This window comes from Protopterus annectens, chromosome 3.part1 (assembly GCF_019279795.1).
Source record: "Protopterus annectens isolate FY-2018-M chromosome 3.part1, PAN1.0, whole genome shotgun sequence".
Classification (NCBI taxonomy): Eukaryota; Metazoa; Chordata; order Ceratodontiformes; family Protopteridae; genus Protopterus; species Protopterus annectens.
The window spans coordinates 1,648,923,068-1,648,937,362 of record NC_056732.1 but is presented as its reverse complement, the minus strand read 5'-3'; the positions used below and the strand labels follow the sequence as shown (position 1 = coordinate 1,648,937,362).

Here is a 14,295-nt window from a genome sequence, read left to right as displayed (position 1 = left end):
AAGGGCAAAGCAGAGACTTGAAAATGACAAGGAGCAACAGAGAAATGTAAAAACTTCCTGAAAAGGGGATGAATAGGGAAATGGAGATAAGCATCCTTGAGATCCAGAGATACCATACAAGCCTGAGGAAGCAAAACAGGGAACAAAGTCTGAAGGGACAACCTTTAAAAGAGGGCACCTTCAGAAAAGCATTAGATGAGAGAGGTCTAGAATTGGATTCCAGGTACTCTCTTTCCTGGATACTAGAAACATCCTGGAGTAAACCCTCCCTCCCCCTTGGGACACAGGCACCTTTTGAATAGTTCACTGTGTCAAAAGACCTCAAAAATCCCTGGAAAGAAGGACAACTGTTCCTGAGGGGGCTGAAGAGTTCCCATAAAAATGGCAGAGATTTCCAGACCATGAAATATCCCTGGCAGATAATGCTAGAACCCAGGAATCCTGAGTACTCTTTAGCCAAACAAGAAGAAAGAGAGGTGAAGAGGAAAGTGGCTGGGAAGAATAGGATAGTCAGACAGCACCTGGTTTATCAGGAAAAGGAGACTTCTGAGACACAGAAGTCTGAGAAGCCTTCGGAGTAGGAGCTCACTTGCCACCCTTTTTACCCTTAGAAGGAGGGCAAGATTGCCTGTGAACAAAGGCTGACTTATTGGGTATTTTTTTTTTTAATTTAGGCACAGGAGAAACAAACACGTTTAAGTTCTTATAAAGCCTTGCCCTTATCCTGAAGGGACTTAAATCAGCAGCAGCTTCACCAAACAAGTGTTTATTATTTAGAGAGTCATTCACCAACTAAGCCTTAATATCATCAAGGAAAGGGTGAAGCCGAAGCCAAGAATACTTTCTCATCACTGACCCAAAAGCAGCAGCCCTAGAAGAAGCATCTGCTGCATCATAACTACATTTGATGGAATGACAAGTCACCTGGAAGGAAGTCCCTAAAAGGGAAAAGGCAAAGTTTTACCTTCAGAGTGTGGAAGATCAGAAATCACCTAACAAGCCTAGGAAAGCAGAGCCAGCAAGTACCTGGGCATATGGGTGTGATAATTAACAGGCCTAACAGCCAAAGTAGTAGAGGTATAGACCTTCTTGCCTAGCCTTTCCATGGCTCTGCTATCTTTATCAGAAGGCAGTAACTTAGAAGGAAGCAATTAAGAAGGTTTGTCAGAAGCTACTGACACCACCAAGGGGTCAGCAGAAGGACATTTTTACAAGAACATACAGTCCTCAGACGCCTTATAGAACCTACCAGGTTTCATGGGAACAGGGGGCTGAGAATCTGCACCCTTACAGGCATTAGAAAAGGCATCTAACAAAACAGCCAAAACAGGAGAGACAGCAGAAGGTCTGAGAGAGTCCATCTGCAGTAGCTCATACCTTTTTTGTATCTCAGACAACTGAGCACAATCCCATTTAAAGAATGTCATCACCCTAGATATAGCATCTCCAAGAGAAATCTATTCAAAGGGGGTTTCAGGACTGGCAGAATTCTTTTCCTCAGATCCATAATCCAAAGGAGAGGGAATCTGGGAGGAGTAAGGAGTAAACAAGGGATTCCTCATGTGAATCTGCCTCCTCCTCAGAGGAATCCTGTTCTCTGGGTCTCATAAGGGTAGAGGACCAAGGGGGGCTGGAACAGAAACTTCATGAGGAGGTTTTAAAGCCAAGAAAGCACTAAACAACCCCTGAGTGAAGGACTACTATTCACTCTGTGGCGCCTTAGGAGCTGAGGAAATATGTTTAGTCTTCAGCTTTTTCATTACGGGGATGTCCCCTTAAAAATTTGGAAGGCTCTAAACCTGGACAGCATTCAATAATTGTAGCAGAGGTTTTCTTCTCTGACTAAAATTTAAGGAACAACCTTAGGCGCTTCGGAGATAATCAGCCAAGGTTCCCCCAGAACTTCTGAAGCAAATGTCTGGAATGCCTCCTCGGACGTGCATAAGGTCGGACCCCTGATGGTCTCCAACCTGGTCAAGGCAGAAGAATCCAGTGATGAAGCCAGGTGAACCTCCGAGCTATCACTCGCCTTAGGAGGTGTGTCTGGCAGAGGTTGTACAGTAGAAGATTCCAGCCTAGGTTTCTTGACCTTTTTCTTCCCAGACAGCTGTCTTTCCTAGCAAGAAGTTCCCTCCATCATGTCTTTAGCAAGAAGCTTAAGATATTGAGTCTCAAAATAAATCGCCAAAGAAGAAAGCCTTCTATGAAGGTTTTGGGAACAAAGGCCTGACAGATACAACATGACGTTTGGTCATGCAATGTGCCAAGGCAAACTAGGCACTTTTTATAATGGTCTTTATGGGGAATCTGTCTCCTACACTGGCATTTACCTTTCTTCCTCCTTCCAAAAAACTCTAATATATGTGAGAGATGCAGTTACACAGCCAAACTGGAAGCAGAGCTCTCTCAACCCAAGACTGGCACAGTCAGTCAGGAGGAAAAGGTAACCACCCACACCACAAATCCAGTCTCACACAGACCTATTGCATCTGCATACCCAACACATAAACAAACAAAAACATACTCAGAGGCTCTAAATAAAAATATGCCTGAACAGCAAAGACCTCATAAGCAGATATCCAAGCAACAGCCACCCCTCAGCAATACCCATGAATCACATATCTCACAAAATCAGTGTGCCTCACAGTCACAGTCCTTAAGGCCAAACAACACACCAAATACACTTGTTATAGGGGACTCTATTGTCCGGCACACTGACGTTCCACTCACCAGACTGAACAAGGAGAAGGTCACTGTAAGCTGCCTGTTGGGTGCCAGGATCCGCCACATAACGCAAGCACTCAGGTCACTCCAAAGCAAGTACAAGTATGACTCCGTCATTGTCCATGCTGGTGTGAATGACCTTCCCTGGACTACATGAAAAGAGACATAGAGGAGCTCTCTGACCATGTAGCCCAGGCTGGTATGACCCTGACCTTGAGTAGCATCTTGCCCTCACCAAGAATGATGCCACAGTATAAAGACAAAATGATCAGTTTCAACAATTGGCTAAAGTATTGGTGTCATTCAAAGGGGATCCAGTGTCTGTCAGCCTGGGATGACATGCTCGACAAGCCACATTGCTTCGCTAGGGACGGCTTGCACCTGTCACCCTTAGGCTTTTGTATACTGGCCAAGGCTCTTGCCACCCCCATAGTGCCTTTTTTAGGCAAGGCTCAAAGGACAAACCCACCTCCATAGACAACCCAAGGATAAAAAAACTAAAGGTAATGCTACTCAATGCCAGAAGTCTAAACCTCAAGATGCATGCACTCGAGGCTCTCCTCAGTATGGAGAAAATCGATGTCTGTGCAGTAACAGAAACCTGGTTCAAGGTTCCTGACAGCACCCCAGCACTACCAGGTTATAACTCATACCATGCGGTTCGGCCCCAAAACTCAGACCGAAGCACAAAAGGAGGGGTGTATCTATATTCATCAAAGATACCTACACCTCCAGGTTAGTGGCACTGCACGAAGCATCGGAAACCATCCATGTGCAACTAACAGCAGGCAAAACTGCCTTTCAGTTTGTAGCCTGCTACAGAACACCCTCCCTACTACAGGAACCCCACTTGGCATTCCTGAGAACACTGGAGAATATGAAGGTCTCTCCAAACACTATGTTATTGGGTGACTTCAACTACCCAAACATTGACTGGGAAAACTACTCAAGCCCAAACACCCTCGCCCAATGGTTCCTTGAATTTATAAACTCTAACGCGATGGAACAACTGGTCACCACTCCCACAAGAGGGAACAACATATTGGACCTGGTCATCACCAACAAGGGGACTCTATGTTCCACACCAGAGGTAAACCCCTCATTGGTAAGATCAGACCATAAACATATTTCCCTGGACATCCATATCCCATCCCCACCCCCAGCCAAGGAAATCTCTGTAAAGAATTTCTCAAAAGCCAACTTTGCACTTCTCAAGACTGAGGTGGAATCCTTCAAAGCCCCCGGACCAGAGGATAATACAGCCCAATCCGCAGAATCCTTTACAAATGCATTCTATGAGCACCTGCGGGAATGCATGGATCGTGCTATCCCAAATAAAACCAAGACTCACTCCTCCAAAAACAGGAGACCGGTCTGGTGGACCCCGGCCATAAATAAGCTATACAACAGGAGGAGGAAGCTACTACATGACAGAGCAAAATCCCAAAAAGGGAAGGCATCTCTGATCAGTATTAGCAAGAAACTTCGATCCCTCATAAAATCATCAAAGGCCAGTTTCGAAAGAAAAATTGCCCTAGACACTAAAGATAATCACAAGGCCTTCTTTAGTTATGTCAGGAATATGGGTGGAAACTCCCAGATATGCTCTGAATTGTTGCATAACAGTACAAAATATACCGAACCTACAGACATAGCCAACATCCTGGCAGACAGATTCAGCGCAACCCCCCCCTTCCCTCCCAAAGGAGCAAATGCCTATCCCAACTGAATGTAACCTCCCTGACATCACAGATGCACAGGTGAAAGCTGCCCTCTCCAAAGCAAAAAACACAGCATCTATGGGACCGGACGGTGTCCCAGGCTGTATCTTACATGAGCTCCAAGAAGAACTGAACCCTCACATTAAGTCACTGTTCAAACTTAGCCTTACTACAGGATATGTACCCAAAGAATGGCATACAGCTACAGTGGTCCCACTCCACAAAGGTGGTGTGGAACATAGGACCCCAGGAACTATCGCCCCATAAGCCTGACTAGTCTGGTCTGTAAAGCCATGGAGCATATTATCATGGAACTCATAAACAAAGACATTGGGAGCCTCCAGACATTGGACCCTACCCAATTCGGCTTTGTTAAGGGCAGATCTTGCCTCTTAAACCTAGTTGAATTCTTTGAAACAGTTACCAAAGCCATAGATGAGGGCAAGGTAGTCCACACAGCCTACCTGGACCTCGCAAAAGCCTTTGACGCAATACCCAACTCGGGCATCATAAATAAGCTTACCAGCTTAAATGTCAACCCCTATATCGCAAGATGGGTTGCAAACTGGCTCAGAGATAGAACCCACATGGTCAGAATCGCAGGTGACATGTACGAATCCAAACCAGTTACAAGTGACATCCCACAGGGCTCAGTTCTGGGACCTCTCTTGTTTGGTATATACTTCTCTGAGGTTCAGGCCAACACGGGGGGGATTATGGCTGACAAAGTTCGCAGATGACTGCAAACTGGGGGCCATAATCGAATCTCTAGCTGACACAAGCATCCTCCAAAAGGGTCTCACAGAGACGGATGCTTGGTGCCAGAGCCACGGCCTCAAGCTAAATGCTAAAAAGTGCATAGTCATCCCCTTTGGGAAAAACAAGGTGCCCACAAATTACCACATAGGTGGTAATCCATTAAGTACGGAATTAGTAATAAGAGATTTGGTGACCAAAGTAGATAGTAATCTCTCCTTTGATAATCACGTTGCCAAAGTGGTTAGAAAGACCTTCTATATAGCCCACCTTATCACAAAAGGGTTCTCATCTAGATCAAAAGAGGTCATTGTGCCCCTCTACTCATCACTCATCAGGCCCCTAATTGAATACAATGCCCCTTTTGGGATGTACCTTACCCGACACCTGCAGCAACTGGAGAGACCCCAAAAGTACCTCACCAAGAGGATCATGGGCTACAAACAGATGTCCTATGCAGCTTGACTAAAGAAAATCCAGCTCTACTCAGTTGCTTACTGCCTACTCAGAGGCGATCTATGCCTGACGTACAAAGTCATGTCAAACCCAGAATTAATGGACATGGTGCACCTCAAAAAATGCAAGTCCCTTAGAGCTACACGCTCCAGGGACTTAAACCTCAGCACAAAAATAAATAGGACATGCTGGAGGGACAGATTCATTTCCTAGAGGCTCCCCTCACTCTGGAATAGAATCCCAATTCATGTTAGACATAGCCCCTCGCTGACCCTCTTCAAGCGAAATCTGGACGCGTGGATGGGAATCGCAAATTCACCCCTGGGATCTCTTCTGTGTCCCTGCTAGACAGAGGCACAGTAAACTAATCTTAAAAGGGTAACTTCTGTGACCTACTTTACAGAGGCACAGTAGGCTAATCTAATAGGGAGGCGGAAGCCAAATACACTCTGGCTAGGCTTATAAATGCCGTACGGCAGACAGCCTAGTATATACCTATGAACCTATGAAACCCCATAAGCAGCAATACAGCAAAAGAAAGATAAGGGAACAAAAAATGAACAGGGCACTTATCTGTAAAGGCTTGGTGAACCAGCAACAGAATGGGTATTCAAACCGACAAAAAATGGTGTTCAGACCGGCAGCAAAGACGTTCTGAGGATGGTACGGCCGGACATCACCTCTATGCCCTGTGCTACACAAGGAGCATGCGTGTGATGTACGGCATACCTGAAAGCAACTTAAAGGCTTTGGTGTACTGGCCAGACATTGGGACACCCTTCTCAGGGGATCCCTAGTGTAATGAATACTGTAACAGTGAAATGGAAGGACATCTTTAAATCTCAAGCTGTAATGAAGAGATGTTGAAAATAGTTTCCCAATACACTTATGAAAATTAAAACAGTAAATAGAAATTTTGGGTAATAAACATATTCTTTTGCAGTATGACTGTTATGATAATAAATCAGTACTAACTGAGAAAAAGTTTGCAAGAAAATATAATCTAAACATAGCTGATACTTTATTAGCAAAGTTTACTGTTGGGAAATTAAATGATTATCTAACCTTTTTGACTAAAGATGGAATTAAATCTATACATTGCCTACATACCTTTACAGTTACAATCATTAAAGAACAAACTCTAAAACAATAATAAAAATAATAACTTTGATACAGAGTACTGGAATTTTCTAGAATCTTGTGGTTTAGAAAAAGTCATTGACAAAGAAAAATGTTACTAATGAAATCAATTGATTCTACTTCAAGTTTACACTGGAATTTTTTTTGTGGAAACATGTTCATAGAGCTTTTATAACCCCACATAAATAAAATGTAACATGCTGGAGATGTAGGACAGTGGTCAAGGTCGACTGGATATTTTTTGTTGTAAAAAAACTGCATTCTTACTGTATTGATACAATTGATTTTTTAAAGATGTATGTTCAGGCAACTGTGATTTGAAATGAGAAACATTATTAATGAATGTACCTGTTCCAAGACAAGTTAATCATAATCAACTTTCTCTTTTTTGAAGTCTTTTAGCAGTGGCTAGAAAAGCAGTAAAAAAAATGGAAGTCTGACTCTGTACCCTTAAAGATTTTTTGGAACTTGCTCCTATTTTACTTAAGAATGAAATGAATGCTACGAAGTTAAGGTTAGTAAAAAGCTCAAAACAATGAAAATATAACTACTGGAGTAACTAGAAATGTTAAATTCTAAATATGAGGATACACAATTTTCATTTTCTTTGAATATTATTTACATTGCTGCTATAATACTTAGTTTGGAAAGTTGGCATTCTTCCTTTCTCTGTAAATACTGACATGTTGAAATTTCAATAAAAAAAAGCTGGGGGATAACAGATTTCTAGGCCTAGTCCATAAAAAGTGTGTCACTCAGAAGCTAGTTCCACAGGATATAGTGCATGGCCTTGACTGTGTCTCAAATGACCTGGGTTCAGTTAGTAGAGACAACAACAGTTTTAGTGAGTCCCACTCCATGGAAATGTTTCAGCTGAAAAACTATTTCAGTGAAGAAGCCCCATCCCAGGGAAATGCTTCAGCTGAAAAAACACTTTCAGTGATCGAGTCCCACCCCAGGGAAATACTTCAGCTGAAAAATACTTTCAGTAAAGCAAAAATAAAGCTTTCTTTTTCAGGGGGTGAGTCTCTCCACCATAACCATGTGAGAAGACAACCTCCTTTAACTTTATAGCACTGTAGAAAATGGCAAAGTCAGGTTCAATGAACATGACTTTCAGTGAAATTGTTTCAAGGAAATTGGAATTCTTGAAACTGCAGTTCCCACCTATCACAATAATTTATTGACTTTATTTTATTTGTGCTTTGTTGACCAGGTTAGTTCCAACTAGGCCAGAGGTCTTCTTTCAGGGGGAGCCCTAGGTGGTATTGCATACCGAACAGTGTAAATTTGGCCAGGGTACTGGGGAACAACAACTGCTGTTTTCATGGAGGAGGGTAAGTGTGCAAAGTAGTTCCTGTTCCTACTGTAGAAGTGGCTAGGAGGAATACTGTGACAAAGGAGACTCATGAGAGTTCCACTGGTGGTAATACTGATTTGGTGAAAAACAATAAATAAATATGCAACAAGATGAAGATACAGAATGAGTGAAAAGGAGAACAATAGAGTGGTGTATATAAATGGCATTTAGTTGATCCACAGAGCTTACCAGAAAAACAGGAAGTGGTAATAATGGAGATTTGATCTGGGAGCTTGGAGAATGAGGAACATTTATTATATTCTATGTGATAAGTGAGTGGCCCCTTCTTTCTGGATTATTGTCACCTTTCTGCTACTTGCATATGCCTGGACTGTTTCTCTATCCAATTTCTGTTGATGGATATCCCTGTAAACTGGGCAGGTATATACTCACTCATCGTTTTAGCTTGAGTTGCAGGAATGTGCTTGCTCAACTGTTAGGGGAGAGTTGGTGGGCTCAGGAATTAGATACATTTTTGTTCTGCATAACATGACATCACAGCTTGCACTGGTGGTATAGGCACACATCTCTCAAACACAGGAGCTTTTGAGAAGACTGTTCAGCCTTTTGAAATCTTTTGTGCCTAAAATGATTAGATAACTATATATTTTTGTAATGTTTACTTTAATATCAAACTGTAGATATCTCTTGTCCATCTCCTTGGAAACCACACTCTCTATGATGTCCACAGGAACCAGCTGAAAACAATCATAGGCAGGGCAGAAAATGTTGTGAGCCTCTCCTTCCTGGATTTTCAGATTCAAGAACCTGTTAACAACACAAAATAAACTCATGAATGACTGTGCGCATCTCCATTGTAACAGACTTCTAGCAGTTCCAATTCAAAATTATTAATAAAGACCTGCTTAAAAGTCTATAATACAAGGTAGACAAAAATAACCAGTAATTTAATACATTTTGCATACCAAGACATACAAAAATCACCCGACATTCAATGTATGTTTATTACTCATTTTATATAACAAAACTGACTTATGTTTTAATACATTTCTTGCCTGTACTTAATAATATGTAATAGTTCGCATTCAGAAGACATCAACAAAAATGATCTGAAGAGAGCAGAACTGTGCACAAATGTTACCATTAGTAGATGGCCTTCTTTTCACTAGTGCAGTACTCATGACCTCTGGGATCTCTTTCCAAGGATCGCCCAATGTCTGGTCAGTACACCAAAGCCTTAATTACCTAGGAGCATATTCATCAGATGAATGCTCCCCGTGGAAACGTAGGGCATAAAGGTAATGCACAAACATTCCAAACCAGAACTGAAATGCACAAGGAGAACAAGGACCCCTAGAGTAGAAAGGAGAAGTGCATGCAAAAAAAAGGAAGAAATAAGAAGAACCCCTCAGCCAGAAGGAAAATACTACCCCTGGAAAAGGAGAAAAAAGAACACACATAAGAGTAGACCTAGTAGTCGGGGACTTGGGGACACACACAGAGAGTAATATGGCATCTAGGTCCAAAAGAAGTCATTGTTCTACTGTATTCAGCATTCATCAGACCTATCACTGAGCAAAATGCGTCATTTGATATGTATGTAACCAGGTATATCCACCAAATGGAACATCCACAGAGGTTCCTCACTAAAATAATTGTTTGTGTCTTTCGGCTTTTGCCAGTGAGGGGTCGCCACAGTGGAACTCCGGTCCGCTAATGATTGGTAGTTGATTTTTACATACCGGGTTACCAGCCCCGATGCACAACCTTCAACGAAGGCACGCCCCATTCACGTACGTCTCCACACAGAAGACGCTCTAGCTTAGAATCGAACAGGACAACGTCTTGCTGTGAGGTGACAACGCTACCGCAGCACCACAGGGCATAAATAACATATCCTGTGCAGGCTGCCTCAAGGCCCTATCACTGAATTCTGTCTCCTACAAACTGTTAAGGGGAAATCTATGCCTGGCATACAAGGCATTGTCAGACCCCACTCTAATTGATCTCCTGTACACCCGCAAAACAAACAGCACCAGAATTACTCGTTTTACAGACCTAAACCTTGCCTGTGATATAAATAGGACCTGCTAAAGAGAGAGGTATGTAATCCCAGAGACTATGCCTTCTCTGGAACAGGCTCCCCAAATGTATGAAGCAGAGTTCCTAACTAACCTAGTTCAAGTGTAACTTGACCAATTGCATGTGGAACAGGAAATTCTTCCTGGTTTGGCGACTATGTCTCTAATGGACACATGCAGCCTGTAAATGGTTCATCTCCCAAGCCTCTGCTTACACTTATTAGGGGTACCAGAACTTACCAGAGATTTTGGATGCATGACTAGGCTTAAAGGCCCTTGTGGCTGTTAGCCTAGTAAAGAACTATGAATCTATGAACAGGTGGTAGTAGAGAGGGAATGAGTACTACAACAGTGAAAATAAGGACATGTACTGTTATGGTAAGATTTTACACACCTGTACTATGTCCTTGCACATCACTGTTGCAGTATTCATCACCTTTGGGAGAGTACAAAAGCTGCAATGAAGGTAGGGAGGAGGAAGGTAAGGAGAAGTCCTCCACAAACTCATGCAGGATGGCCTTGGCAAAACCTGCCCCGGCCCTGGAAATGACATCCAGTTTATAATGTTTATTGAGCTACTTCAAGGATGGAGTTGCTGTCCAAACCCTTGAAGAAAGCCCCCAAGGAAGCCAAAGCTCTAGTAGAATGAGCCCTAAGAAGCAGACAACTGCTTGCCATGAAAAGAATAACAAAAATAAATGGCCTTGGAAATCCAGGGAGAGATGGTTTGCATAGAAACTGTGAAACCTAATGTCCTGGTATGTCTAAATAAATAATATCGGAGCTGTCCATTCAAGTCCAAGGTATGAAAGAACCTTCTCACTAGCTGACTGCAGAGAAGGGAAAAGGAATGAAACTAGACATACTGATTAAGGGACAGCTCATTAACCACCATGGACATAAAAGAAGGATTTGTATCGAGAGAGACCCTGTCTCTATGAAAAAACAAAAAAGGAGGGACTGCTATCAAGTCTTGGATACCCTTCTGGCAGAAGTTACAGCAACCAATACAATTGTGTTCCAAGAGTCTGAGTCAGTTTTTCAAGGACAAAATTAAGATCCCAAGATCTGATATGAAGGACTCCTTTTAGAAACTACTTGACCTCAAATCTACAGGCCATAGGTGGAGTGTCAAGAGTAACTGGCAGACAGGCAGAAATGGCCAAGTGATCTTTCACTAAAGAATACACCAAGCCAAGTTTACACAGGTAGGAAAGAACTAAGGGACCACCACTAAAAAAGGGTCCTGGTGTTGTCTAACACACCAAACACAAAATCTCTCCCATTTGGACATATATGATATATTCTGGTATTGGGTTTCTTAGAACCCTGCAGGTCCCTAAGCAAATTCTCAGAAAACTGGTGCCGGAAAACAATGAAAACCCTATCACCCAATCAGATCCAAAGTGTCAGCTGAAGAGTGGACAGATGAGGGTGAAGGAGAGATCCTCTGTCATATGTGAGAAGATCCATGAGGTGAGGTAACTTGTGATAACAGCTCCAGGCCAAATAGAATAAGAGTGGGAATCACTACTGTCTCGGTCAAGAGAGAGTCGCCAACAAGATTTCTCAGGAGTCCTTCTCAATTTTGTGAAGGACCTTTGGAAGAAGAGGAATGGTAGGAAAGGCATACAGGAACATTCCCGTTCCAGGAAAAAGACAGGGCGTCCACTTTCCAAGCTAAAGGACTCGGGACTCTAGAACAGAACTGAGGAAGTTGCTTGTTCAGAGGGGAGGCAAAGAGATCTACTTGAGGAATATCCTACCAATGAATTATGTCCAAAGACACATCTTTATGAATTATTCATTCACAAGGCTGTGCCCTGGACCTGAGAAAAATCTGCCACAAGATTGAGCTTTGAAGGTATATAAAATGCCTCTAGGGTCACCTGCAGATTGATGGCTATTTCCTATGGCTGAAGGGCTAATCTGGAAAGAAGGTAAGACCTTGTGCACTCTTGTTTGTTGATTTACCACATGGCTGTGGTGTTATCTGTATAAACCTTTAACAGGCCTGGCACTCAGACTGAGTAGAAAGACTGAAGAGCCAAAACAAGAGCCTTTATTTCCTTGATGTTGTTGTGATCTGCCCTCTGTTGATGGGACCAAAGGCCCTGCACCTTCAGGGTGCCTGAAGCAGCTCCCAACTCCAGCTCTGAAGCGTCCATGAAGAGTTCCTGGAATGTCTGAGTAGGTTGGAAAGGAACACCTGGCAAGACAACACAGGAACTAGATAGTATAGTGGATGGCAGTGTTGAAGCCACACTGATCCTAAGTACCACTGAAACTTTCTCATATGAAACCTGACCCATGGAAGCATGGGGATGGCAGAGGCCATGAACCCTACAGCCCTGAGAAACTCCCTGGCTGGAAGAGAAGCCAGAGAAAGCAGGTAAAGAAAATAATATGTGAGATAAAAAACCTTGGAGGCAGGAACTTAGGCTAGTATTGGAACAGTTTGGATCCTGAGATGGGGTCATCACTGATTCCTGAAGGTTGACAGTGAACTCCAGGCTGTCCAAAAGAAGCTGGATAAAATGAACATCCCACACCAGCTTGGATTGGGATGTGCCCTGAAGCAAGAGGTCATTCAGAGAGGGAAATATCTGAATGCTCTGAAGCCTGCAAAAGGCGACTACTGGCACTAGACATTTAGTGTAATATACTGTTAAAAGCCCAAAGGGCAAAGCAAAGACTTGAAAATGAGAGGAAGAAACAGAGAAAACCAAATACTTCCTGAACAGATGGTGATAGGAATATGAAGAAAGGCATCCTTTAGATCCAGGGGAAACTAGCAAGATCTAGGGAAGCAACAGAGGAAACAGAGTCTGAAGAGAAAGCACTTGGAAGGATTGCACTATGAGAAATGTGTTCTGAAAGGAAAGATCCAGGACAGGTCTCCAAGACCCCTCTTTACTGGGGAACAGAAACATCCTGGAATAAAATCCTAAAGCCTCCCTCAGTCTGTGGAACAGGATGAAATGATGTCCTGGTCTAATGGACCCTGTAATACCCCTGGAAAATGAGAAAGTTGTTCTGCATGAGTTTAAGGAGTACCAGAGAAGGAGGGAAGGATTTTCTGGGCCATCAAGTAACCCTGCCGGACAATGGATAAAACCCAAGAGTTTGTGGTGATCTTTTGTCAAATTGGGAGAGACAGGGAAAGCCTGAGAGACAAAGGAACCGGGCCAAGAGGAAAGGACTGCTTTTGGGCCTAGGTGTGAGTAGGCTTATCATAAACATGCCTAAGAGCTTCTTACCCTTGAAAGACTGTCTAGGCAATCTACACAAAAATGCATTCTTACTAGGACTGACCCTCTGAAACTTGGGAATGGGTGAGACAAAGATTTGCTTCAAATCTCTCAAGACCTTACCTTGTTCCAGTTGTTGTTGTATCTTTCGGCTTTTCCTGGTTAGGGGTCGCCACAGCGGAACTCCGGTCCGCTAATGATTGGCAGTAGATTTTTACATACCGACTTGCCAGGCCTGACGCACAACCTTCAAAGAAGATACGCCCATTCAAGCATGTCTCCACACAGAAGACGCTTTAGCTGAGAATCGAACAAGACAACATCTTACTGTGAGGCGACAATGCTACCGCAGCACCACCACCACAGCTACCTTACCTTGTTCCAGTAAGATCTTGAAAAGCTCTGCCCTACACTTGTGTGGGAAGCATACATCTGAAATATGATGCTCCTAGGTAATTAAGGCTCATGTATACTAACTGGACATTGGGCTATCCTTGGCAGGAGATCCCAGAGGTGATTAATACTGCAAAAGCGATATGGAAGGACATCGATTGTTATAGTTCATCTTTTTCCCCCCTTTTCTGATTCCTGCTTTCCCTGGCTAGATAAATATCAGACCAATGAGGTTTCATCACATCATTACAGCACCACTTCCAGCTCCACTGTCTGAATCAAAGTGTGCTGTATAAGGGGCTAGCCTTCTTTTCCATTTAATTTCAATCACCATTAATGGAGGGTATCACAGGATACCCCTCACTGGAGTGCGTTCTCAGAGTTGGTATATAAAAATAGCAGGGGGTGTGGGGGGCATGGCCCCCACAACAGGAGTATTCAACAGCCTCTAC

The 14,295-nt window shown here is 43.1% G+C and overlaps 1 protein-coding gene across 1 annotated transcript in view; it reads right to left on the bottom strand.

Moving 5' to 3' along the window:
- ANKIB1 (ankyrin repeat and IBR domain containing 1) overlaps positions 1-14,295 on the bottom strand; it is a 2,275,843-nt gene that overhangs the window by 658,527 nt on the left and 1,603,021 nt on the right. Inside the window, 1 exon segment of the mRNA XM_044067672.1 lies at positions 8,781-8,925. Within this exon segment, the coding sequence (XP_043923607.1) occupies positions 8,781-8,925 (145 nt within the window).